The sequence below is a fragment of the Rhinolophus ferrumequinum genome, chromosome 23 (genome assembly GCF_004115265.2).
Source record: "Rhinolophus ferrumequinum isolate MPI-CBG mRhiFer1 chromosome 23, mRhiFer1_v1.p, whole genome shotgun sequence".
Lineage (NCBI taxonomy): Eukaryota > Metazoa > Chordata > Mammalia > Chiroptera > Rhinolophidae > Rhinolophus > Rhinolophus ferrumequinum.
This window is the reverse complement of record NC_046306.1, coordinates 39,778,837-39,804,204: the sequence shown is the minus strand read 5'-3', so window position 1 is coordinate 39,804,204 and position 25,368 is coordinate 39,778,837. Positions and strand designations below refer to the sequence as shown.

The 25,368-nt window shown below is 43.7% G+C and overlaps 1 protein-coding gene across 3 annotated transcripts in view; it reads right to left on the bottom strand.

Annotated features, from left to right (window-relative positions):
* Nucleotides 1–25,368, bottom strand: part of SLC24A3 (solute carrier family 24 member 3) — a 494,345-nt gene that overhangs the window by 36,755 nt on the left and 432,222 nt on the right. For all 3 annotated transcript variants that reach the window (XM_033094851.1, XM_033094853.1, XM_033094852.1), the window contains exons 7-11: nucleotides 23,823–23,897; nucleotides 12,890–12,915; nucleotides 9,146–9,199; nucleotides 2,811–2,944; nucleotides 515–675 (exon numbers count right to left, since the gene is read on the bottom strand). In XM_033094851.1, coding sequence (XP_032950742.1) covers nucleotides 515–675; nucleotides 2,811–2,944; nucleotides 9,146–9,199; nucleotides 12,890–12,915; nucleotides 23,823–23,897 — 450 coding nt within the window. The remainder of the gene's footprint in view (nucleotides 1–514; nucleotides 676–2,810; nucleotides 2,945–9,145; nucleotides 9,200–12,889; nucleotides 12,916–23,822; nucleotides 23,898–25,368) is intronic.

The following is a 25,368-nucleotide window of genomic DNA, read 5'->3' as shown; positions in this document are numbered from 1 at the left end:
GTACTTCTTTTCTATCAGGGTTCTCTGTGCACTGTGGTGTTATCTTTCTTCTCAAGATTGTAGGAATCCCTTGGTGCGTATATATGAGAAAGCCACACAAGTGTGTTTGGACTAGGGTATCAAGAAGGATGCCACTCCAGAGAAAGGAATACCCTGGGAAATTCAGGTCAGAGACTCAGCATTACTTTAAACTAAGATAAGCTTGATTTAGCAACTACTGTGCAAGTTCACACCAGAGGGCTTTATTCAAATGGGAGATGAAATAAACAAGGTAGGTAGAAGGGGACAGGAGAGTTTTTCTGTCTAACTGGGACCATGTCTCTCAACACGAGGAGGGAAGAGCAAGGGCCAGGATGCACAGCTGGCCCAGTGAGCAGTGATGTTGGGAAACGGCTGACGGATGCTGTGTTGAATGCTGGGTTCTATGCTTCTACTTTCGGACCAGGAAACTTTCTCCCCTTCCCGAAGTGTCCCCCCTTGTCCAGTGGCAAGTGGACTGTGCTTTCCCGGATACCTCATTGATCAGCATGCGACTGGCCATGGAGAGTCGGGTCTTGGGGGGAAAGTGGCTGGTGATCATGATTCGAAGGCCAGCCTCAGAGAAAGAAAGCTGGTGTGGGTAGGCCGACAGCAGCTCGTCTACCATGATCACGGACGCTTTGCGGTGGAAATTGGCTAGGGGAATTAAAAACAAAAAATAAAGATAACATTGAGGCTAGGAGCAAGAAAGGGATATTCATTCAGTCTTCCTATCCTTCCTTTCTCTTCTTCCCTCCCTTCCTTCTTCCTTCCTATCCTCCCTCCCTCTCCCTTCCCTCCTTCCTTCCTTCCTTCCATCCATACATCTATCCACCCATCCACCCACTCTTCAAACCATCCATCCATCCATCCATCCATCCTCTCTATTCCCTTCTTCCCTTCCTTCCTTCCTTCCTTCCTTCCTTCCTTCCTTCCTTCCTTCCTTCCTTCCTTCCTTCCTTCCGTCCCTTTTTCCTTCCTTCCCTCCGTCCCTCCGTCCCTCCCTCCCTCCCTCCCTCCCTCCTTTCCATCCTTCCATCCTTCCTCCTATCTCCTCATTTATCCATCCATCCACTCACCCCACCCATCCATTCATCCATTAATTCATCCATCCATCCTTTCATCTATCCATCCATCCATCCATCCATCCGTCCGTCCATCCATCCATCCATCTGTCCATCCATCCAGGGAGGGTCATAATGAGCAAAATTTGGGGAAGAGTGAAAAATCTGCTTTCTGTTGGACTCATCAATAGCTCTTTTGAAATGACTTGAAAAAATGTAAGCATCATTCACTGACATGGAAACAATGAGTGATAACATAAGAGAATTCCTCCTTGTCTTCAGAAGATCCTTTTCGCACCACTCAGATCTGGGGCATAGAAAGACCCCAATAAACTTTTGTAACCTTTTATGCCCTTCAAATGTCAACAATGTTCATATTGAGCAGTTAAAAGCTGCAGAATTGACTTTAGTGTCAAGAGGAGGACATAGTTGGGAAAAGCACACATTGTTGCAGCCCCACCTATGAGCAGGATGACAAGGGGCTGGGTGGGTGAGCTGGCCACACTACACAGGCCCAAGATCCAGAGGGCGCTTAGGGCAATCTTGTGTAATGATTCGCAGGCAGGCCTGAACAGAAAGTTTCACCAAAGTCCAATACCCTCTCTATGAATGTGCAACATGAGAACACAGCTCATAGGTACCTGGCCACAGGCCCTCTTAGTGCTCACTCCTGTTTTCCAAGCCACTAAACCGTGAAATGATCTCTGGAAACATTGGCTAATATTAGGTAGCTCTATTTGCTTCCCTAAGAGTATTCCTTTTATGGTTATAAACTACCCAGAAGAAAAGAAACTAAATGAAATCCTTATGTGGGATGGCACTGAACACTCTTAAGTCTTTGTTAAACACGCATATAATTAGAAAAGTATACCAAATAATTGATTTTCAAATTCTAATAATTATCCACAGATTTTAAAGTCAGACATTATTTGAAAATAACCTATACACTTTATAATTTCTTTTTTGTTTTTCCTGCAAAGCAACTATATGGGGCCAAGAAGAAATAAACCCATACATTTCAAGACGAAAGTTAAAAATATTAAATGAAAAGTGAAATACATTCTAGGCAAAAGTAAATGATAATTTTTGTGTTCCTCTAGGAAAGAATATTATTTATTAGAGAGCGCTATATTAGTTCTCTTAGTATATCAACTGTTTAATAAGAATCTACTGAATATAAAAATTACTTTGACTAAAGAAAAGATACTTTTCTATATCATTTAATAGCTTGGAAACTGAGGTAATGTAGCCTGAAAGTGAATTTGGATATAATAACATAGTAATAACAACTATCATTAATGAAGTATTTTACATACTTTATCTCCTTTAGTCATTATAAAAATTATCCCCATTTTGCAGAAGAGAAAATTGAGGCTCACAGCAGTTAAGTAATTGCTTCATTGTCACACAGCCAAAATGTGACAGAATCAATAACTCAAAACCCATGGTCTTCTCTCCTTTACTATCCTGTCCTAATTTTCCTGTAACATTCCCAGCAAATGTTTTACCCAAGAACTCGCATAGGGCTTTCTGAGTTGGCTCAACACGAGGTATGAGACTGCCTCATGGTGTAACCAAAGGGAGGGAGTGAGGACTGGAACCTTCTCTCCCTTAGAGGGGCAGCATCTTCTCCAGACCAGCTGCAGAACCCCATGGGTGGCCAGGAGCGAGGGCAGCCGGGCTGGCTTCTTAGCACTTCCTTCCTGGACACAGGCTCTCCTTGGTTACCTTTCTTGAGTAGCACCACAGTTGCGTCACAGTTGCTGCTGTCATCAATTTCAGCATTGTTGGCCAAGCCGTTGACCATGTTTCCAGCACCTTTTGTCTTCCTTTCAAAGCACTGATGTATGCAAGTGTTATATCTGAGCAAAGGAATGAATGGAGAGAGCCCGTCAGCATTTGCTGTTCCTCCATTCCCCAACTCCCACCGAATGTCCCTGCAGTTCTCTCAGTTTGTGGGGGAATCCCACGCCTCGAGTTATTGTTGTAATTTTGTCACTCCATTTCCCCGCAGCATAGATAAACTGTCCTATTTTCCCATTTAAAGGTACATGGTATGTGAAAATGAAAGCACCATTAAGTACATAGTGACACACTGCTTTGTTTACCACCTCCTCAATGTCAATGGAGGGCCCTCCAGGACGGAGCTCCCTGATCGGAGTCTGTGCATGGAAGGACAGTGGCAAGACTCCGTGGGATGGGCACGGTCTGCCATCTCCAGGGCTTTTGCTGTCAGGGACGTGCGTGGTGGGGAAGGAGAGGGTGTCTCTTCATGCTGCCAGCTGCTGCAGCATGGCCTAGGTGTTACAGGCTGGCTGCCAGTCTAGGTCTCTGTCTGTCTTTGGTTTCCTGAGGTCAGAGGTTGGAAACCTTTGCATCTGTTACTGTTACGTTATACTTCCAGGTCCAATGGGTTCTTGGCTTTGTGATAAAACTGTGGGCTATGATTCTCCAGAATGATTGAGTAAAAACATTGTACAGTGGTGCTTCTTACAAGTGTGTTGGAGAGAAGAAGCTTGCACAAGTTCCTAGGATGTTTTTGGCAGGGAAATATTATGGTACTTTCATCTTTAGTATTAGAATACTCCCATAGAGGAATCCTAGAAAATGCGAGGGCAAAGAGAGCTGGCAGGGTTTCCAGGGCATTGTAGGCCACTGCTGCTTTGCCCGCACTCAAAGATCGAAAGGCCTCAGTGACTTCCGGGCCATGGGACACCCCGCTGAGGTGTCCCACAAGCTTGATCTCTGGTCTCCCATTGGAACAGTAGCCAAACCTAGCAACTTTTAATTGCCAGCTGGCAGGCCACTCAAGCTGCGTTTCACCACATAAGTTTCTCTGCTCATTCCCTTTGTGCTATAGACAAGAGGCTCTCAGGAGTCTCTCCCCACTGTATCCTATGCCTGTTCTTCAGTCAGTGCCGCTCTGGGTGCGTAGTCCTATGGGACATGACAGCCATTTTGGTACAGATAGAGGGGCCCTCTGTGACTTGGACTTCTCTTCCACAAGCACTTCCTGTAGTCTTTGGGAGCATGCAGTTCTTCCTACATTGCATTAGGGAGAACAGAAAACTAGTCAAAAGTGATGATGGAAGCTGTGAAAGGGAAGCAGGTCGGCCAATCCTGGGGGATGCTCAGGGCTTATAAGGGGAAGGAAACAGAATTAGAACGTCACTAGTTTTTAACTCTAAATAAGTAATGGAGTCAGATTTTGAGCATCAGTGGACGCCAACATCACAAACAGAGAGACAGGAGACATGCATGTGCCTGTTGATGGCAGAGTTCACCACCACTCGGGACACAGTCTAACCTGAATCGGATCAATGGCTGACATATAGGAACCAGAGGCCACACTACACCGTGGGATGTAGTCAACAATTCCTGAACTGTGGGGAATTCTGTGGAGCAAACAATCCAACTTTGTGGAAGAATAAATTGAAAGGAAAAAAAAAAAAAAGAGGGGGAATTTATAAATTAAAAGAGATCCAAAAGAGGGCAACCAATTGTAATGAGTGAAATTTATTTGGATTCTGATTTTAAAAGTATTTATGTCATTTATGAGATTAAAATAAAACTGTAAAAAATGACATTTGTGAAACCCTTAAAAATTTGAAAATTGATTGTACATTCAATTACACTGAAGAATTAGCATTCATTTTAATGTGTGAGAAATAATGATCTGGTTATGTTAAAAATGATTCCTTTTAGAGACAAATACTGAGATTTTCATAGATGAATTGGCATGATGTTTGGGGCTTCAAATTATATGGAGGGAGGGAAACGGATAGGGGTGTGAACGCACAATCGTGGGTCGATAGTGGGGAGGGCGGTAATGAGCATGTGGGATTTATCCCACTATTCCGCTGGCTTTTGTATATATTCAACATTCCTTTTAATGAAAAGTCTCCCACTTTCTAGACTCAACAAGAATGTCTTGCCTTATTGATAGAGCTATGCAGGAGGGGCAGTGCTGCTGTCCTGCTGGACTCAGAATCTACTCTCCCCATAGAAATACTGACTTGCATGAGGGTTTGCTTTTAACGTACAACTGTGTGTGTGTTTTGTTGTTGTTGTTTTTAATAAGCTACAGTCTTTATTTGAATTTCAACAGTTTTCCCACTCACATCCCTTTTCTGTTCCAGAATCCAGTCTGGGATCCCACATGGTGTATTGTTTTTTTTCTTTTTATTGTTTTAATTAGTTTCAGGTGCACAAAACAATGTAATAGTTAAACATTTATCATTTATATCCCTCACACAGTGATAACCCCTCTCCCCCATCTACTACCCTCTGACATCGCACACAACTGTGTGTTATACCTTTATTTGGATTTGGATAAGAAGATAATAATACTATATATGGTATGATTATGAGAACTTTCTTGAAACCAGATATTGGTTAATAACTATGCTGTCACATTCTATTCTTACAAAAAACAAAACAAAACAAAAAACAAATAACAAACAAAAAATCTTTGAGGTAGGAAGTATCATTAACCCTGTCTTGTAGAAGAGGAAACTAAGATTCAAAATGACTGAGTAATTTGGCCATGGTCCCACTGCCAGTAAGTGGCGGGGTGGGATGTACAGCCAGGGCTTAATGTGAAGCCCTTGATATTAACCACCAGATCATACTACCTCATCTGGGGACCAAATCCCGAAGAAGCGACCCAGATGTACAGAAATCAGTCCTCACCAAAGCCAGGTGTGCATCATGCTCCCTTAAGGTTTCTGGCCACACTGAAATTGCTTTTTGACCTTCAAACAGAATGTTTAAAGTCATTTTAAAGTCATCTACCCAGGAGGCAGCTGATGATTGTAATGTATGCTGTTTTTAACTGCTGCTGCTCTGTTTTATATTTTTAATTGAATGTTTTAAATTTTGTGCTTGCACCCTGAAGCTATTTTATTATGAAGCATGCAATTTTATAAATCAGATTTTATAAAACCCAATGATTAAAGCCTTTGATTGCAGAGGGGGATGGCTAAAGAGCAGAGATTTCAATTTAGAACTTAGGACCGGAATTTATATAGAAAATTCCACGAGCACAGTAGCTGCCATTCCCTGTTTTATTTGTATCCTGCTGGTTTGAACAGCTGGAAGGTTGGTAAAGCTGAGGCATCAGCAGAAACATCCCTCATTAGCTTTCACACTGGGTATGATTTGGAGGAGAGGAGAGAAATTGTTCACTGTGTTATCTTAACGTTCACATGCCTGCCAATAACTTATGGGCTTTACGAAGGCTCGGTAGAGGGGTGCAGTGATCACAGGATACATACTCGCAAAATCCCTCAACCCACCTTTCCTTTAGAGCAGCTCTGGTTTTGAAGACCTCCTTATTCTGTGAAGCCCCTACTGAATTCAGTATGGGACATGCTTTCATCTAAATTTAGATTCAAAACCCAAGATCAATGCTGGGCATACATAGCAGAAACTCAGTCAGTTCTTCGGAATAATTGACTAATCCACCTTTTTAAATGGGAAGAAAAGGACCCTTGACTCTTTGGGACTCAAACTTAGAGCCTCAGAAAGTCACAAAAAAGGCGAAATAACCAAATAAAAAGCACTGAAGGAAGAAGACATGTATTGTCGAGGCCCTCCCACTGTGACACAGATTCCTATTCTAATAGTTTTGCTATTTGGGAGAAAGAGGAGCAAGATGGCTGTTCCCACCTTTAAAAGCTTTTCCTTTGTAATCTAGAAACATTGGAAAGGCTTTGGGCCAAGTGTGGTTTTTGTGGGAGCTCATTTATATTTTTTTTTAAATTTTTTTTTAATTTATTGGGGTGACAATTGTTAGTAAAATTACATAGATTTCAGGTGTACAATTCTGTATCACATCATCTATAAATCCCATTGTGTGTTCACCACCCAGAGTCAGTTCTCCTTCCATGACCATATATTTGATCCCCCTTACCCTCATCTCCCACCCCCCACCCCCCCTTACCCTCTGGTAACCACTAAACTATTGTCTGTATCTATGAGTTTTTTTGTTTGTTTGTTTGTTTTTCTTTTTCTTAGACGTTTATCATTTCTATCCCTCACACTGTGGACCCCCCGCCCCCCATCCACTATCTCTCTGACATTGCACCGAGCCATCCCATTTCCACTATCTCCACTCCCAATGCTATACTCTGCCTCTTGTAAATGTATACATACCTATATATACATATACATATATATATATAAAATATTATAGTTGGCATTCATTATTGTTTGGCTTCAGGTGTACAGTGCAGTGATCAGGCATCTACATCTTCCCTGAGGTGGTCTCCCAAATGGGACACGTGTCTATCGGATACCCTACAAAATCTTTACAACATTATTGATTACGTTCCCCAGATTAATTTTCAAAACCTCGTGGCCATCTTGTGGTTACTGATTGTTTTCATTTGTATTTTTAAATGGAAGGTGATTAGTGGTAAAAACACCTCATTTCTTCGTGTGTTCTCTCACAGTAACTCCACACCAGGATACTCTAGAAATTCCTTCTTGCAGTAACAAGACCCAGATATTGGATCCACACTGGACCACTGGAGCTCCTGAGTTGAAGGCTGTACTCCATATTGAGTGGATTGGGGGGGGCCCGCGTATAGCCCACCCTGGACATCAGCCAAGCCAGTTCCTGCCCTCAGTGTTCACGTGACCTTTGCCAAAGGCCACACTGATTTCTCTCAACCTGGCTCTCAGCCACTAGTGGCCAGAATTAATGTTTGTCAGGCCTCACAGCAAGGAAAACTTGACATGCAATTCCAGACTGCTACTTGGCATGTCTAACCTGGTCATGTCTGATAGTGTTCTACTTTCTTGCCCACTGAGATGGTAGTCACTCTTACAGTTACATGTGCTGGGGAAAGTATGGGCTAATTTAGAGTAAAAGAAACAGCTCCCATGGGGACTGACAGCTGCAGCATGAAATGTCTCTGCACTATTTATAAGCTCCTCTTCTCAATGGTACTTGGCAAGAAGATGAACCAGCAGATTCACAACCATCGTGCTTACATTTTACGTTCGAGTATGGGAAGCATCTGCAGTATAATTCTTGATACAAAGGTTGTAGTAAGCTGCCCAGACCCCAAGGGGAAAAAGAACATATGATGTGGTGGTTTTAAAATATATCCACAAATTCTTTGACACGCCTCCCTTCAAAAAATGAAGGAGACATCTTGAATGTGGGTTGGACTTAGTGACTCACTTCTAATAAACAGACGATGAAAGAAGTGACAGTGTGTGACTTGTGAGACTAGATTATAAAAGGCACCGCAGGGTCCTTCTTGCTCTGTCTTTTGTATCTCCTGCTCTGGAGGAAGCCAGCTCCCACATAGGGCGACACTCAAGGAGCCCTAAGGAGGGACCCATGTAGTGAGGAACTGAAGCCTCCAGCCAACAGTCAGCATCAACTTGCTAATCATGCAAGCGCGCCATTTTGGAGCACCAGTCAAGTACATGACGGTCACCCTGGCCACCCTGTTATCTGTACTCTCATAAAAGATCCTGAGCTAGGACCCAATAGTTAAGCTGCTTCTGGATGCCTAACTCTCAGAAACCGTATGAGATAATATATGTTTGTGGTTTTAAGTGACTAAGTTTTGGGATCATTTGTTACATAACAATAGGTAACTATATGAATAATGGAAGTCTGCAGATATTTGATCCATGATTTTAGTTATCTCTTAACTAGCTCTGGTCCCATCTTCCCCCACTCTATATAAAAGCATAAATTTTTACCTTCTTTCTTGTTATGAAAGAGAGTGAATAAATAGCCAAAAGCTAGGTTGCCAGGTCTTGAAAAGACCCTTTGCTTGAGAGATTTCTCAAATCAAACACTGAAGCTTTGGTTCAATCTTCACATTTAGGTTGGCAGGATCTTTGCTATTGCTACTAATCACAGCTGTAGTGGTTCTTACATAGCGGGTTGCTGAGGGAGCCAAATGAGTCTGTGGTGGCATGCACCGAAAGCCAGCCAGGTACATCTGCCCTCTCCCCGTTCCCCTTTCCACACGATCTCATACTGTCGAATGTAGGAAATGGTTTTCGAAAAGAAACTGAGAAGGTATTTTACTTACTTCATGATGACAATGTAGATAAGATACATCAGCACGAGGACTAAAGACTCCCACCTGTGTACAAACCAAGGAAAGGCTAGTTAAAGAAATTTGCCACAGGCAGACGTGCAACACACCAGCCTATCTTAAAAAATATATTTGATATGAACAGTATTTTAAAATGCCAACCATGGAGAAGATAAGGCAGATATACAGTCTGGTTATAAATATTTCCTGGTCTATAGACATTTTCTATGCTGCATACAGCTTTCAATGAACTTTCTCTTCCTTCTCTAATTAAAAGGAAATGTTCCTCCCTCTGTTATACATTTACCCAAAATAGTTCTTTAAATACAGCAAGCGTTCCATAACATAGCTGAATATAAGCTTATATATATGTGTGTGTATATATATATATATATATATATGTATGTATGTATGTGTATATATATATATATATATATATATATATATATATATATATATATATATTCCAGCAGCTCCCATTCTCTTGGCAATTTTCTCTAGTCTTAACTCCTACATCCACTGATCCCCTGCAAGTCTTGTCAAGAGCAACTGTGTCATCCATCTACACAATCCCAGGGATGGTTCTCTGTCATCCTATTCAATTTCTCTGCAGCATCTGAGATTGACTAGCTGCCCTCCTTCATAAAACACTCTCTTCTCCTGACTTCTGAGAAGCAACACTCCTACTTTTCCCCGTCCTCCTAACTTAGAAACAGCTGTGGAATTGGACTGACTTTGCATGCAGACTTCTGAAATCACATGGCTTTTCTCCATCTGCCTCTCCTGACCACAGCCCACCCACTATCCTCCTAGGACCCGATCTCGTGGTATGATCTGGGTTTGTTTCTTCCCTTCCTGAAAACTTCTGTATTGAACCATCTTCAGGTGGCCCAGATTCTCCTACCAAAGATTGTTCTTCTGGGCAGAGGGCTAGTCTCTATTCTTGCCTGGAGGGCACGGCTGTGCTTTCCTAACCATGGTCCAGAACAAACGTCTGCAACATGAGGCAGGTGGACAGTCTCCAGGTCATATTCCCAAGCTGTCCTTTTTCTCCCAAAGTAACAACCTGAGGCTCAAAGAAGAAATGAAAACCACACCCTGGATCCTTTAGTTTTCTTGTTAGACTCTCAGACTCACTGAAAGCATAGCCCAAATTCCTTCTGGCAACATCGTGGGCTTTGCTGAACTGTCATTATGGATTCATAGGCCTTGTGCTGCCGGCTGAATATACATCCTAATAGGTGGATCTCTGGTGCTTTCTATTTTAAACATCTTTTCGGGCAAGTACCTAACTAAAATACATCCAACAGACACTCCCCTGTCTTTTGCCTGCAAATAGAATCTCATTATGTTGAGGCAGCAAATGGGGACTCCTCAGTTGCAAGGAGGGTGGGCCCATTACCAGAATAATGATTCATCTAAAGTAGTATTTCTATTCCCCCTGGCCACTTATTGGTCAAGGCAGACCCAGCTGCGACCAAAGAGATGTAAGGTGGAAAGGTGTTGAATAAAACGACATTGCCCAATCTTCCTCCTTCTTGCCTTCAATCTAATCTTGATGGCTGGAATGGCAGCAGCTATCTTAGGACCATTAGGGAAAGACCAATAGAGAAATGCAGAGCCGTTGCACCACCTACATTTGGGGTACTTGTTATGTAACAAAAATAAACCAATATTTCTTTAATCTGCTGTAGCTGGATTTTTCTACTCCCTGCTACTAAAAGCCTTCCGACTGCCACTTGTTGGCTGAATGTGACTTACTGCAGAATGCCATGTCAGGAACAGTAAAGGAATCTAAACTGTTTGACAGAGGTAATTTGTCCTTGTGTATATGTATTTGACAGGCCCATTTTCTCATAAAGAGTACTCTAGTTTCAAAATAAACACACATGAAATTAGTTTCTTTTTGAAGATTTGGGGTAGATTGGTCACCTTCCTTGAAAACTCTAGACATGCTGGAATGTTCTACAACAAGAAATGGATTTCCCTGTTTAAGGTATTTCTGAAATATTACTGTGCTTTAATTGCACAGATTGAAGAATCTGCCTTTAAAGAGAGAAATCAGAGAAATCAATGCCTAGACATACCCTTTCAACAAAATAAATACTTGTGGTTGGCTGGGTAAAAAGGTACGAGATGTAGACAGCAAAAATATCTTAAAGTTCAATATAGTTTGCATTCAAATAAGGAGCTGAAATCCCTGGAAATCCCAAAGCAGTTATGGGCCAGTGGTGCAGACTTTAATCTCTCAGGCTCACTCATGTGAAAAATGTTCTGTCAGCCCATCCACATAATAACAATAATTACGTAACAGGCTGGCAGCTGGGAATGATGTTCGAGTGCCATGAAAGCCTCCTTCTAGTTCTTTCCTGCAGCTATGCCGGTGCATGACTTATGATTCCCACCCACCCCAGGCTGAACAAAACATACTGGGGGGTTTGCAATTTAATGTATCTGTGGCCCTCCCGTCTCCTTACTCCTGTGGGAGCTGGGGTACTCAGGCCGAGGACTCTGATGATCTCAGCGTCTGGACCCCTCTGCCAAGGATTGGGGTTCTAGCCTCTTGACATCATAGGAGGTTTGGCCTTTGGAATGAAGAAGAAATAGACTCTCCTTTTCTTGCTCTATAACATCTGAAATACCCTAAAAGTGTTATGAGGGCAGGGACTGAAATGGGCTTATCATGAACCCTGCCTTCATCTCCTCCTGCCGTGGTTTCTCTGAGCAAAACCAGGAAGACGTAGAAAAGAGAGGTCCCTCAGCCTGACAGACAGTGAACCACCCCTGGATATCCTTGTTAAAGGGTTTCCACACAGAAACAGCAGAAAAATTTCTGAGATCAACTGTAATCATAATTTGTTTGTCTTTATGGTAGTGTGGTTAACGAAGAGCAGCAATACTGAGCAACACATAAGCACCTACTGTTTGCTAAGGCAGAGCAGTGGTTGTGTTAACAGTGCCATTAGTCTGAGTTAAAGTGCTTCTGCAAGTTTTCTTGTGCTGTCCTTAAGGCCCAAGGATGTAGGGGAAATGTCACCACTCCAATGGGAGACCATGTCCAGGTGGATCCCAAGACGTTCTCCCTGACCTCTGACCTCTGATTTGAGGTGTCCTGGGCATCTGGAATTCTTTAGCCTGTTGATGAATGTTACTCAAAGAGGCTCTCCTTTTTTATTTTTTATGGGTGGTTACAGAGATTATGTGTCTTAAAGCAAATTCTCCCAGCGGTCTCCTTACCCCTCCTACACAGAGGAGAGAGAGAGTTGGCAAAAGTATCTTAATTCCCTGGTGTAGTGCATCACATTTACCCTCAATGTGGCGAAGTCCCCACCCAAGTTCTGAAAACCAGAGAGATATCCTACGACACAGAGATGTCACTCTAACAAAGGGTTAACACTGATTTTGCTGAGAGTGAAGATGGGTGGACTCTGCACTTATTATTCTACCTCACTCTTTTTTCTTTTTTTAAATTGGGGAATTTTGGGGAACAGTGTATTTCTCCAGGGCCCATCAGCTCCAAGTCATTGTCCTTCAATCTAGTTGTGGAGGACGCAGCTCAACTCCAAGTCCAGTCGCCGTTTTCAATTTTCGTTGCAGGGGGCGCAGCCCACCATCCCATGCGGGAACTGAACTGGCAACTGTGCCATGCTTTTCTTTCTTAAACTCTGACTCCGGTCTTCGATAATATTTGCTCTGCAACATAACGAGGAACATTGCAAGAGAAAGAGAGGTACTCACCAGGAAACTTGTTCATCGTAAATGAACTGTAAAAACAAAATAAAAAGGATAGATTAGACACACATACGTGCATGCATGCACAAACACACATGCTTTACGATTGCATGTTGTCTGCCCTTGTTGCTAGCTTGATGAGAATCAGGGCTGGGGCTGACCGAGAACATGAAGCACTGTGGGTAAGGTTCTCTCTGTGCTGGTTTAGTCTGTGGCTAGTGTTAGTGGAAGGCGGTGTGATTGGCAGACTGGGGTAGGCATTATATGGAGGGAAGAAGCATTGGGTCAGCCCATGCTTCCTGCAATTTCTATTCAGCAGTGGATTAAGAGGGAAACATAACCCACCTGCTATATAGAGTAAAACTTATTGTAGAATTTTAGGTCTGGAAGGGATTTAGGAGCTTGGTGGGTGCTTCCACACATTAGCCACTATGGCCACCTGTCAGATGTCTGCACGTCTCCGTGCACTGTACAGCACCTTCAAGCTTTTATGCAAGAACCTGGATTTCTCTGTACTCAACATTTTTTCTTTTAGTCAACCTATATTTTGTTTCTTTAAAAGAATTTATTTTTAAAGGAAATTTTAAATCACAATCAGAAGTGGAGAATCAGCATCAGCTGTCACCACGTATAGAGGGTGAAAAATAAATGCAGTAACAACAATTATCGAAAATCCTGGCTGCCCAGGCCCTGGGCCACAGGTCTGCCCTTTTGTTAAATAAGGAAATTAGTAAGGGTCAGAGCAGTAGAAGACACACAAGTGCCAAACAGAGATTTCTCCTGATCAGTTAGGATCCAAAGGGAATATACAACAGGACTGAATTTATGTATATCATCTAAAATCATTTCTCTTTTTTGGGGGAGAAAATTGGTATAAACCACATCCTTTGAAACAGTTGCAGAGAATATGAGAAATTTTCCTGGGATTGCTCAATTTGCTGCAGAGTTTGTTCTAAACTCAGGTCTGGTTCTTAGTGTTCTTTCCATGATATACCTATTTGCCGAGATGGCACATTGTTGAAACTAAATAGGTGCACCTGTATTTTATTCAAGCAGGAGACCAGGGCTGGTTCATAGCTTTCTTTCTACACTCACGGATATGACTGCTTGAGTATGATCATGTCTGAGCGGCTTTTCCTTCAGGGAGAATGGTCCAAATGGAGACTTTAAGGCAGAAACTTGCAGGACAATCTGGGTGTAAAGTGTCATTACTGCAAGGAGGTGACAAACTCAGATAATGGTATGGACATAATTTCAGTCCCCAGCGATTATAATAACCACCAGTGTGAGAGATGCAGAGGAAACCACAAAGACATGCAGGCATATAAAAGGACCTTCCTCCAAGGAACCTGAAGGTGCAAAGGCAGGATGAGGAGAAAGGGGGCACAATTATTTGTAACTCGATCTTCCTAATGAGACATTGACAAAGATGTTGGCTTCATTAGTTTTGTGACTGTTGTCGTTATCGGATTCAACACGTTGACATTTTCATGAAAATCTCAGTCTAGAATGGGAAGAGAATTAAGGAAACACAGCAAGCAATCGCTTAACTCAGGCTGAAAGGTATGGAATCTACTCCCTGGAAGGCATTCACATTAGCTTTAAGAAATTGTGATCACTGCACTGTACACCTGAAGCGGAAGCTGAACAATAATGAATGTCAACTACAAGTTTATATATATACGTATACACTTACAAGAAGCGGAGTACAGCATTAGGAAAGAGACAGTGGAAATGTAATGGCTGTGTGCAATGTCAGAGGGATGGTGGGTGGGGGAAGGGGGGCAGACACAGTGTGAGGAATATAAAAGATAAACGTCTAAGTATTACTTTGTTTTGTGCACCTGAAACTAATAAAAAAATTGTCAAGAAATCATGGAACAGAACAAACGAATTAAGTTGGAAAACATTTTCTATTAATTGAAGTTAATTCAATATCATTCTTGGGCAGTGGGCTGGAATGATCAATTCATAGCCACTTAGGAGAGCATGAAATACTGGTAAAGAGTTTATTAGCACACCAATTTAATTTTCGTCTATCAGGGAAGGCAGGCGATTATAATATGAAAGCAGCTTTTAGAAAGCCCTTACTCTGTGTGATCTGACTGACATGTGGGGGTACAGATCAATACATCCTTAGTTTTGATTATTTCAAAGATCATATCAATGAAAAAAAATCAGAATGGATGGAGGCATCATGAGCCTGAAGTCCAGGTGACAGCTGTGGCCATGGAGTTGGGGGTGGGAATATGGTTCAGGGAGGAGGATAAAGAGAAACGCAGATGATCTGGCTAGAGTACTAACAAACGGTGGTGATCTGGAATCCTCCAAATAACTGATGAAAATATGCCTTCCCCTTGACCACTCGGAGCTAGGAGGCTTTGGCTATCCTGTGGCTAACGAGCAAACATAGTCTGCGTTTTATCCCACTACTTCAAGAGGATTGGGTGAAAAATGAGAGGACTCAAAAAAGAACCATAAAAGGGTCCCATAAAATGTACTAGAAACCAGGACTTTAAGAAAATCTAAATGGAAATTGGCTTGTTAATGGTGAGAAAGGAAGTGGAGGGTGAGTTATGAGCTGCCTCCAAGTGTCTGTTGGTGTAACGTGGAGGAGGCAGACCAGCTGATTGTCACCCTTTCAGAAGATTGCAAATGAGGAAATCGGCACTGTTCACAGAATGTTCCTTCTGGGAATACATCACTGGATCATCCTTAGGGAGTGCTGGAATCACCCTGTTTGAAAACTCTTAAAATGACAAGGACAGAAGACTCTTTCACTTGATGTTGCTGATGGTTCAAGGGGATGGATTCGTTATTCCTTACAGATTTTATTTTATTTTTTAAAAATCTGTTACATATCTCTCTGTATTTTCATGCTCTGTCTGTGAGTAAAAGAAGACAAAACAACTTCCCCCATCCCTTATAGCAGTATTAGTAGAGTAGGAAACAACCTGAAATCATTTGTAGGCCATCTGAAACAAGAAACCGCGCCCCAGTTCCACAGGGCTACCACTAGGTGGCGCTCACGCTCTAATGCTCTGGCCTGTGTGCTCTGCCATGGCAGCAAGATTGAAATGAAATCAGTCCAAGTCCATTTTGCAGCTCCATTTAATCTTCTGAAAGGAGAGCAAGCACCGCAAGGCCGACAGCCTCCTGAAGGAGCCTCCAGCTAACCCACTGTTGTCAGAGGGCAAGGTGACGTTCTGGAGGCAGCTCCTGCCTGGTGTTCTGAGTTAGGGACAGGTGGATCCCTCACCTTATGCCAATACTCAATCCTCACCATGTGTTGCAGTCGAGGGACCTGCTGTGTGGCCTTTGGAACTGACCCACCCTTTTCCACTCGGGTTTTTGAAAACAGGCCTTGGGAAAGCAGCTCTGTTGCTCTGCTGGTTGTGCACGGGGCCTGGCACTGAGTCCGCCCCCAGTGACTACATGTGGATGGTGCTGACCGAGAGCTGGGCCTCAGATTTGCTACTCTCTGACCCACCTGTGGTTCAGCCAAAGTTACATTTGGCTTCACCAAGAGCTGTGTACGTGTTCCATAGACGTACTAAATGGAAACACACAGGAGTGAATTTGAAAAAAAACCTCTTACCCTCCAAGGCTTCAGAAAAACGGTTGGGTACCATGGAAACCAGCTTTTCATTCCCGGTGTCTGCTCTAGAATTCTTCCAATAGGGATGGGCTGACATCAGGCAGGTGGATCCATGGATGTCAGAACATACCATGGAACTGCTAAGGGAGTGGCACATTCAAGATGGAATAGCAGGGGAAAGACGAGCCAGGAATTGGCCAGGTGTGTGGGCAGGAGAGGGGAGGTGAGCTGGGCTCTGTGCAGGAAGGCAGGTGGCTATCCCTGAATTGCACGTTGGTCCCTGAGTTTGCTTACTGTAAACTGTAACCATAGAGCAGGGTGGCCGTACTGCTGAAGCTAAGATTTTGTAGCTTGTACTATGATCACTGGCACCATTAGAATTTTAAGCAGTGAAAATAATCAGAGAAAAGCAACACCATCATTCTCTTTCAAGAGACGGAAACCTTGAAAATCTTCCCTCCCTTGTTGGAAACGGAACCCATCCCCCACAGACTTTCCCTCGACAGCATAGAGACTCCCAGGAGATGTGCGCAAATGGAATCCTGACTTCCTCGGCTTCGGGGATCAGGGTGCAGGTGGTTTAGCCATGGCAATTCCATCTGAGGAGGAACCAGATGGAATACATCTGGAAAGCTGCTGTTATGCACTGATATGGTTTACACTTGAAGGTTAAACAGGAATTGTAATATTAGGATCTCTGGCAGGCCGGCTTGACGGTGGTGGGGGGCGGGCTTCAGGAGGGTAGAAAGGCGATGAGCTGGAGAGGAGTGAAGGACATGACTCTAAGATGTCTTTTCTGCCACAGAGAAGGCAAGATAAGGAGATTTCTGGATCATTTAATATTAATTGTCTTAATGAAAGAATTCCAGCAGAGGAGCGGCAGAAGCTATTCCCTTGAGTCTAAAAACATTAGTTAAGTGCAGCAGACACACCTTTCTAATGGCAGATGCGTGGTGGGTGAGGTAAAATCAAGATTACAAAGACTGAAAGAAGCAGATTTTATTAGAGGGAAAATCTGAATTCTTTGCTGAGGTGGTGTAGATGTACCATCTTAGACACCTGCTCTGGTAAACCTGAGGTATTGCAGCTCCCTGACCGTGGGCAAATCCCTGAATTTCTGGAGCCTTGGTTTTACCATCTGTAAGATGGGGCTTTTATAATAGCTAGCTTATGTAGTTGTGAGTATTGAACCAGAAAATCTTAATTGACAGACCCAACATTCAGTCCGATGTTAAGTATTGAGACTACACTTTTTAAAACTTACAGATGCTATGAGAATGTAGGTCTATTTTGTATGGAAGGATTTGCTCTCTACAACTGTGCTACCCAAACTGCACTAGTCACGCGTGGCTACGTAAATTTAAATTAATTAAAATTTTAGTCCTGTGGTCTCACTAGCTGAATTTTGACAGCTCAGAGCCACATGTGCCAAGTGGCTACTGGATTGGACAGTGCTGCCTAGGACATTTCTGGTGGCTGGATCAGCTGACTCATCCCTCTTTGTTCCCATGAAATCACCTCCAGAGGGGAGACTGTAGTGAGCCCTTCAGAGACAGAGAGGGCAGCGTCACGGTGAATGAGCCTTTCTGCTGTGCCAGTGCTCCAGGTGCCCTGAGGGTCCCCAACAGGTGTCAATGGCTCACCTAGCCTTTCTCCAGGTAGGCAGCACTCCCAAACCTGGATTTGTAGGCCAGTCTAAGTTATCCCGAACTTGTGTGAGGCCTGTCCACTTCCCTGGAGGTTTCCCTTCTCTTAAGGCTCACATCCCAATCTCAAAGCAGAGATGAAGCATAAAAATGAAGCATTCCTTTTAGGGCAGCTGTTACACTGATGATGCAATGAATCATTTGCATTTATGTAAATGACATCATTATGTAAATCACAGTAATAGTTCAATAAAGACTGTGGGGCCTGCTGGAATTTGGGGCAAGGGTAGAACTGGGAGGCCAGAGCTGTTTGTGGTGGAAGTCATTGGGAGTAGGTCATGGGTGTTGGAGAGAAGCAGCAGGAGGGTCTGTAAGGATTCGGAGACTATTTATGAGGTAGATGCACACAAACACATGCTCCAAAGTACCCAGGATGCTCCCAGGTCTAAAAAGGTGACACTTCTCTTCAAGAGAGAGACCAAAGTCATGGGGCAAGACCCCCAGCCATGTCCAGCTTCTCCAGGACGTGTGCCTTCACTACAGAAAATGTCACCAGGGCTAAAGGGGATGTTTGATGGGGGCGGGGAAAGGTGCTGAGACTCACACACTGTATGTTTGTGAAATTGTAACTGCTTTAGACAATAACGTGTTCTTCTTCTGTTTTTCTCCCTAAAAACGACAACAAACACACTAGAAAATAGCACAGAGCAAAGGCCAGACGAAACCCGAACATCTAACTGAACTGAGTCCCTCGTCTCTAAGTTAACTGTTAAACTCTGTTGGTTTCAGAATGTGCGTGCTTGTCTTACTCCTGTGGTCTTCCTTCCTGGCTCAGTCCATCTGCATCAATTTCCATTTCAGCTGTTTCAGAATCCAGGTAATAACGACTCTATTAGCACTTTCCTGGCATAGCAGCCATGAGCATCCCTGAGAAGTTGTGTTTCCTGCTCTTTGGACCACCAGGCCCCATGGATCATCCTCAGGGCTCCTCTGCTGTGTCCGAAGGGCCACTCGCCCAGGATGCATATAGAAGTGGCGTCTGGTCATACTTAGCCTGGCCTTCTCCTCAGGGTAAATGAGCTCTGTATTGTATCACCTTAGGGACTGGCAGTTCTGTCTTCTGACCCTTTCAGAACCATAAAAAGCGGGGAGAGGATTTAAAAAAAAACAACACCCTAATAGTTAAAATAAATGGTTCAGATGGTTGGTAATTATTTGTGGATAGGAGGAAAGCTTTTAAATACAGGATTTTTAAGTGCCCATTGCAGGGTCCTATAGAGAGGCCTGGTATTATAAAAGCTTCCTTTGTGATTTTGTTACCATGACATTAGGGAAAATACAGGAAGAGAATAGGAAACCTTGACAAAAAGTTACAGCATGTGTGAGCAATAGCCTAGCACTGGGGCACGGAATAGATTTGGGGACACCAAGAAAACTCCATTGCTAAGTGCTGCTAAGTGCTAAGTCTTCTGGGTATAAGAGTGTTTTACTTCTCATGCTGGTTTTAATTTTCATGTGAAAATGACCTTGAGCATGAACAGCAGTCAGAAATTCAGACAACCAAGCTACCACCATCCCTTGCTTTTAAGAGTCTTAAAATTTACTTTAGTAATGATCATTGCCATGCAACAGATGGGTAACCGGAGGAAATGGTGTCTAGTAGTATTTTGATGTTGAGTTTCTCAGAGTCTGCTGGCATGAGAATCTCCTAGGGGGTGGGGAAAGTCCAGGGTAAAGTGCAATTTCCTGGGTTCTACCCCAGAACCGACTGAGTTAAAATCTATGGATTGCGTGTTTTAAGTAAGCACCCTGGGCGTTTCCAGTGCACACGGAAGTTGGAGGAACTACAGTTAAAGTTAAAAGAAGCAAGCCCGAGCCCTGAGGACCTCAACTTTATCTTTTCCATTAATTCCTAACAGTGGAGAAATGGAGAAATGTAACTTTTCTCAAAATCACAAAACTCTAGCCTTGACATCATCTGCTCTGTAAAGACAGTCCATCTTCAGGTGTCGGCAAAGAATCACTTGCTTCTGCACTTTGTTCCCATCTGAGGAAATGCAGAGCTGTGGGCTGCCTGCTGTTCTGCCCACCTCAGCTCTGCGATGCACCCGGGCACATGGGCGCGAACCATTGCTTTGCAAGTGAGCAAGCAGCACCTGCAGCCTGAAGGAGCAAAACCACTTTACTTCTTCACACATCATTGACAACAAGTACATTTGTTTCATCTTGGACATATCCAGATGAATTTGACAGAAGACAGCTTCTTTCACACATAGACCAGGAGGTGTTTATGCTGAAAACAGAGAAAGAAGCTGACGCCAGCAAATCTGCTCTTGGGAGTGGACATTGCCATGTCCGTGCTCCTGGGTCGTCTTGTCCTGGGCTATTCTGTCTCATTACCTTGTCTTTCTGGGAGTGGTCATCTCTTCCTGGAATTCAGCAAAAGTAGAGAATTGTGTTCATTTACACCATCCCATAACCATGTCTCTTTGAAAAATAACTTTCAAAAACCATCCCAAAATACACTAAAAGGGCAAGAGCAAAGTGTATGTGATCAGTGTGCACTGTGAGCCAAAGCTTGCTGCAGAGAACGTTTGAGAGGTCCGGGCTCGGCGAACAGAAGAATCCTCTAGATTTGGGGTGACCATACCTTTTCCACAGACAATAACTGAGAACAAGAACAGAGTCAAGTGTGTCCTTAAGTCTACTAACCAGCAAAGGTAGCGCATCTGCAGGTCCAACATGGAGTCTCTGAACCCTCTGCTCCTGGGCACGGTCTCACTCTCCCAATTTTCTTTCTTTCTTTTTTTTTTTTTTCAAGCCAAACTGTATTCAGCTTTATTAAAGATACTTTTCATGGTATTTCAGGCAGGACATGGGCAGACAGTTGTTAACTTTCACACTCCCTTCTTCAATGGACTACCAAAATCAGAAAGCCACTGTAAAACTCAGTGAAGTCTTCATTTGATGCTCTGAACAGGTAAAGTTTAGAGTGAGGGTTGACATTTCGAATTAACTATGTTGTTTAACAACTTTTCACAAGCCGACACTGATTTTCAGGAAATGAAATGAAAAAGGCAGAATTATCTATCTATAGGTCCACAATCTAAAAATGGAACTGCTGCTCTTTTGTGAGATGCCATCTCAATGGTGACATTAAAAAGTCCAGATTAACTGACATACTGGTAACCAACTTTGGGAGGTCAGGTTCCAATAGGTCTCTGGGTTTAAGGGAGTCAAATCGATGCTTAAGGTGGAGAGGAGAGGGAGAAAAGGATATAAAAATGAATTTGAGTTCTTCCACACCACAAGGTGATTGTGCCAATGTGGCAAATGTGTGTCAACATCAAGGAGTCCCTCCTCTCAGGAACCAGGAGGAAGTCTCTCAAAACTAGAAGGGTAAGGTGTTTTTCCCCATGTCAATCTAGCTTTGGTACTATATGTCCTGTTAGTAGTAATACATGTCCTTCCCCAAAACACAACAATGAAGTGTTCTGTGTGCTAACAACATAGCTTAAAAAACAAAGTAAAACAAAATTCTGCATTTTTATAAAACTGGACAAAATAGTATTTAAAACTGTACAGTCACCAGAAGTACAGTTATCAAAAATAGTTTAGTGGTTACCAGAGGGTAAGGGGGGAGGGAGGTGGTAGATGAGGGTAAAGGGGATCAGATATATGGTGATGGAAGGAGAACTGACTCTGGGTGGTGAACACACAATGGGATTTATAGATGATGTAATACAGAATTGTACGCCTGAAATCCATGTAACTTTACTAACAATTGTCACCCCAATAAACTTTAATTAAAAAAAAAAACCACAAAAAAAAATGCACATACTTCCCTTGGCATCTCCAATACCTTCAGCTTTCTGTGACTGGTCTGTTTTGGCATCTCCATTTCCTGCAGGGTTACTCCCATCCTTGCCAGCATCAGCTGTCCTCCTTTTCCCTGTGGGTGCCTTCTCTTCCTTCTTTGCGAAAGCCTTTTTAGGCTTGGGCTCTGGCTTTGGAGGAGCAGGTTTAGCAGACAACTTGTGGATCTTCTCTGTGGTTTGCTTCACCTTGGCTGTACCTCCTTTAGCATCCCCTTTCTCTTGGGCATGACGGTGATGGCAGCGGGGTGTAGACGCTGGGTGTGGCGATGCAGCAACGTGTGGGCTTTAGTTGGTCTGGGGGGCCGATCTCGCCTCTTCTTCCTCATCCTCCCAATTTTCAATGGCCCAAGAATGAGGGGACTGTGGTTGTAACCCAAGATCTTCACTGTTAGGAACTGTTATTGACTGAAGTACCTATCTGGTTTCTTGTGGAAAGTCTTTTTTTTTTTAATTGGGGAATATTGGAGAACAGTGTGTTTCTCCAGGGCCCATCAGCTCCAAGTCATTTCTTTTCAGTCTAGTTGTGGAGGGCGCAGCTCAGCTCCAAGTCCAGTCACCATTTTCAATCTTAGTTGCAGGGGGAGCAGCCCACCATCCCATGTGGGAATTGAACCGGCAACCTTGTTGACAGCTCGCGCTCTAACCAACTGAACCATCCAGCCGCCCCTCCGCCAGCCCAGTGGCAGCTCGTTGTCTTCAGTCTAGTTGTGAAGGGCGCAGCTCACTGGCCCATGTGGGAATCGAACTGGTAACCCTGTTGTTCAGAGCTCATGCTCTAACCAACGGACACATCCGGCCACCCTTGAAAGTCTTATATTAAACATCACTTTCGCTTATTTGTAGAGATTTACAATTAACCTACAGATTAAGTGTTTTGTAATCAGATGAGCAAACCTTCAGTGGATCTATTCCTATTCTGCAGGTAAGAAAACTAAGACCTGGAGAGACTGATTTCTCCAAGGTCACCAGAGCTGGTAAATGGGGACCAGAATTAGAACTGTGTGGCAGTGATGCTACTCATTGCAGCATGGACCTCTGATGGGCTATGTTAGTTTAGACTGGAGATGTAAAAAGCCTCGACTAAAATGGGCTATGTAGGGGCACACTGGGGAGATTTTTGCGAGATGAAGATCCACAGGACAATTAAGTCAAATGGGTATAGTGGCAGTTGAGGAAAAGGTCAGTTTAACATCATTCCCAGGGTTGGTGGGAGGATAGGAACGGGGGCAGAAATATAAAAAAAGGACCAGCCTTGCGAAATCACCCTAAGTTTAGAGACATGTTGAGTTTGGGACATGAAAATGTCTAATAGAGAGTTGCCTGTCCATGACTAGACCTCAGGGAGATGCCACTGCTCAGAGTACAGGGTGGGGGTGTCTGCACAAAGATGGCAATAGCAATGGGTGCGTGGGAAGGGCAGGGCTGTCCTGGGAGAGCATATAGAGTGAGAGGGGGAAGGAGTAAGGTCCAGACCCAAGGACACTGATGCTGAAGGGAATTACAGAGGAGCCCACGAGGAAAGTGAGAACAAATGGTCAGGAAGCTCACAGAAAAACAGCAGGGACTCTCATGGAACCTGATAACCAGAGTGTACACTCTTGCTCTGAGCACCAAACTATCAGGCTGGGGTACTGGGTGATTCAAGTATCTGGAAGAAAGGCCACCTCCACGCATACACATCAATTTGCTCATTCATCACCAGAGACTTTGAACCTGCTCATGCGGAGGAGACTCAAATGCATAACGCTGAGCGGCGGGAAGGGTGACTGGGACTTCAATGGAAGGGAGTTCAGATGAGATGTCCATCACGCACTTACCACGATGAGTGCGACTACAGACAGCGTATAGTATATCGAATCCCTCAGCAGGCACCAGGAGGAAAGAGCCACAACCTGAAGGGAAAGGGGAAAAAACAGTAAGAAACAGGACATCTGACTGTGCGAAGGAGAAAGCATGGCTGCTGGCGGCTCCGGCCAAGGATAAACCCAACACATAACCTACTATTTGTCTCCTGTCCTGGACCAGTCAATCTGGCAGTCGATATGAATTTATTTAGGCATATTAGTCTGGACCTTCTGAAAATCAGATGCCAAGATGGGGTCTGCAATAATTTTATTAGAGGGAGAAGCCCATGAGAGTAAATGGGGAAGGAGTTGGGGAGCTAGGAGTGCCACCCAACATGACTCAGGTCAGGAGAGAGGGAAAGTTGGGTGAATGTGTCCCAAGTTGAAGGTTCAGGAAGACTGAGGGGGACCTTTGGTGCACTGTCACCCGTCACAGGAGGCGTGTCTCCCGGGAACTGGTCAGCCTTAGCAGTCCTAATATCCCATAAGGGGATGGGATGAGCAATCTTACCCTGTGTTCTTGTCAACACTCTAACGTCTGCCACAGCCCATGCTCTTGTGTGGAATGAGCACCCTTCAGAAGGGTCATTGGCAAGCCCGACTGGCAGTCATCATCTAGCCCTCTTCACTCATCTTGATTATACGCCTGGCCTAGTTTGCATTTGACCTTGGTTTGATCAGAATTTTTAAAGATAAGTTTGCATATTGATCTGGAGAAAATATTGTTTTTAGGCAGTTGGGAGGTGTCCCTTTAGAGATATGATGGCTTTGCTGAGCCTATGCTTATAGGTATGTTGCTGGAGGCTATGGCAGCCTTGGCAGCTGGGTCCAGATTTCCTGCCAAAGGAGGCCCCTGGGTGTGACAAAGGAGGGCAAAGGAGCCATGGCAAGGCATTGTGCAGAGGAGAGGATGGGGGAGGGGAGGGAGCCCTGGACGCCAGGGTTAAGACATTTATTCTGGAGGAAGAGTCATTTCTCCTTGCTAAATTCTTCAAAGTCTCATTTTGAGGAACACCTAGTATTTTTTCTCTGCTTTCAACAGTAGATGCATGTTGACAGACCCTCACAAAAAAGCAGGAGAAGTCCACAATGCCATGTCAGAGGTGCTTCCTGGGCTGTCACTCATAGCTCCCTTCTGCCTCCCTAGAAAAGTGTCAACTACTCCATGGCCACAGGACATGTCTGGCTGCTTTGTCCTTAGTCTGGTAAGTGAAAAAGGATAAAGCAAACGCCAACATTCAGGTGGGCCAATGATAGGCACATACTGCACCAAAGACTATAGGAAAAAGGGTTTCCAGGGACAAGGCAACCTTTGGTGACTTTTCTCTCCCTGACTGCTGTGTGAGTCTATAAAGCAAAGATCAGGCAAAGTCAAACCAGAGACAGCTTTCTGGATTCAAATAACATGAAAGATATGACTTAAATAGAACCATAAATGAATAATGAGTCCAGTCTCTTTTCCATTAACACATTCTTCCACTTGTTATATGGACACTTAGGTATTTTCTGTTTCTAATTT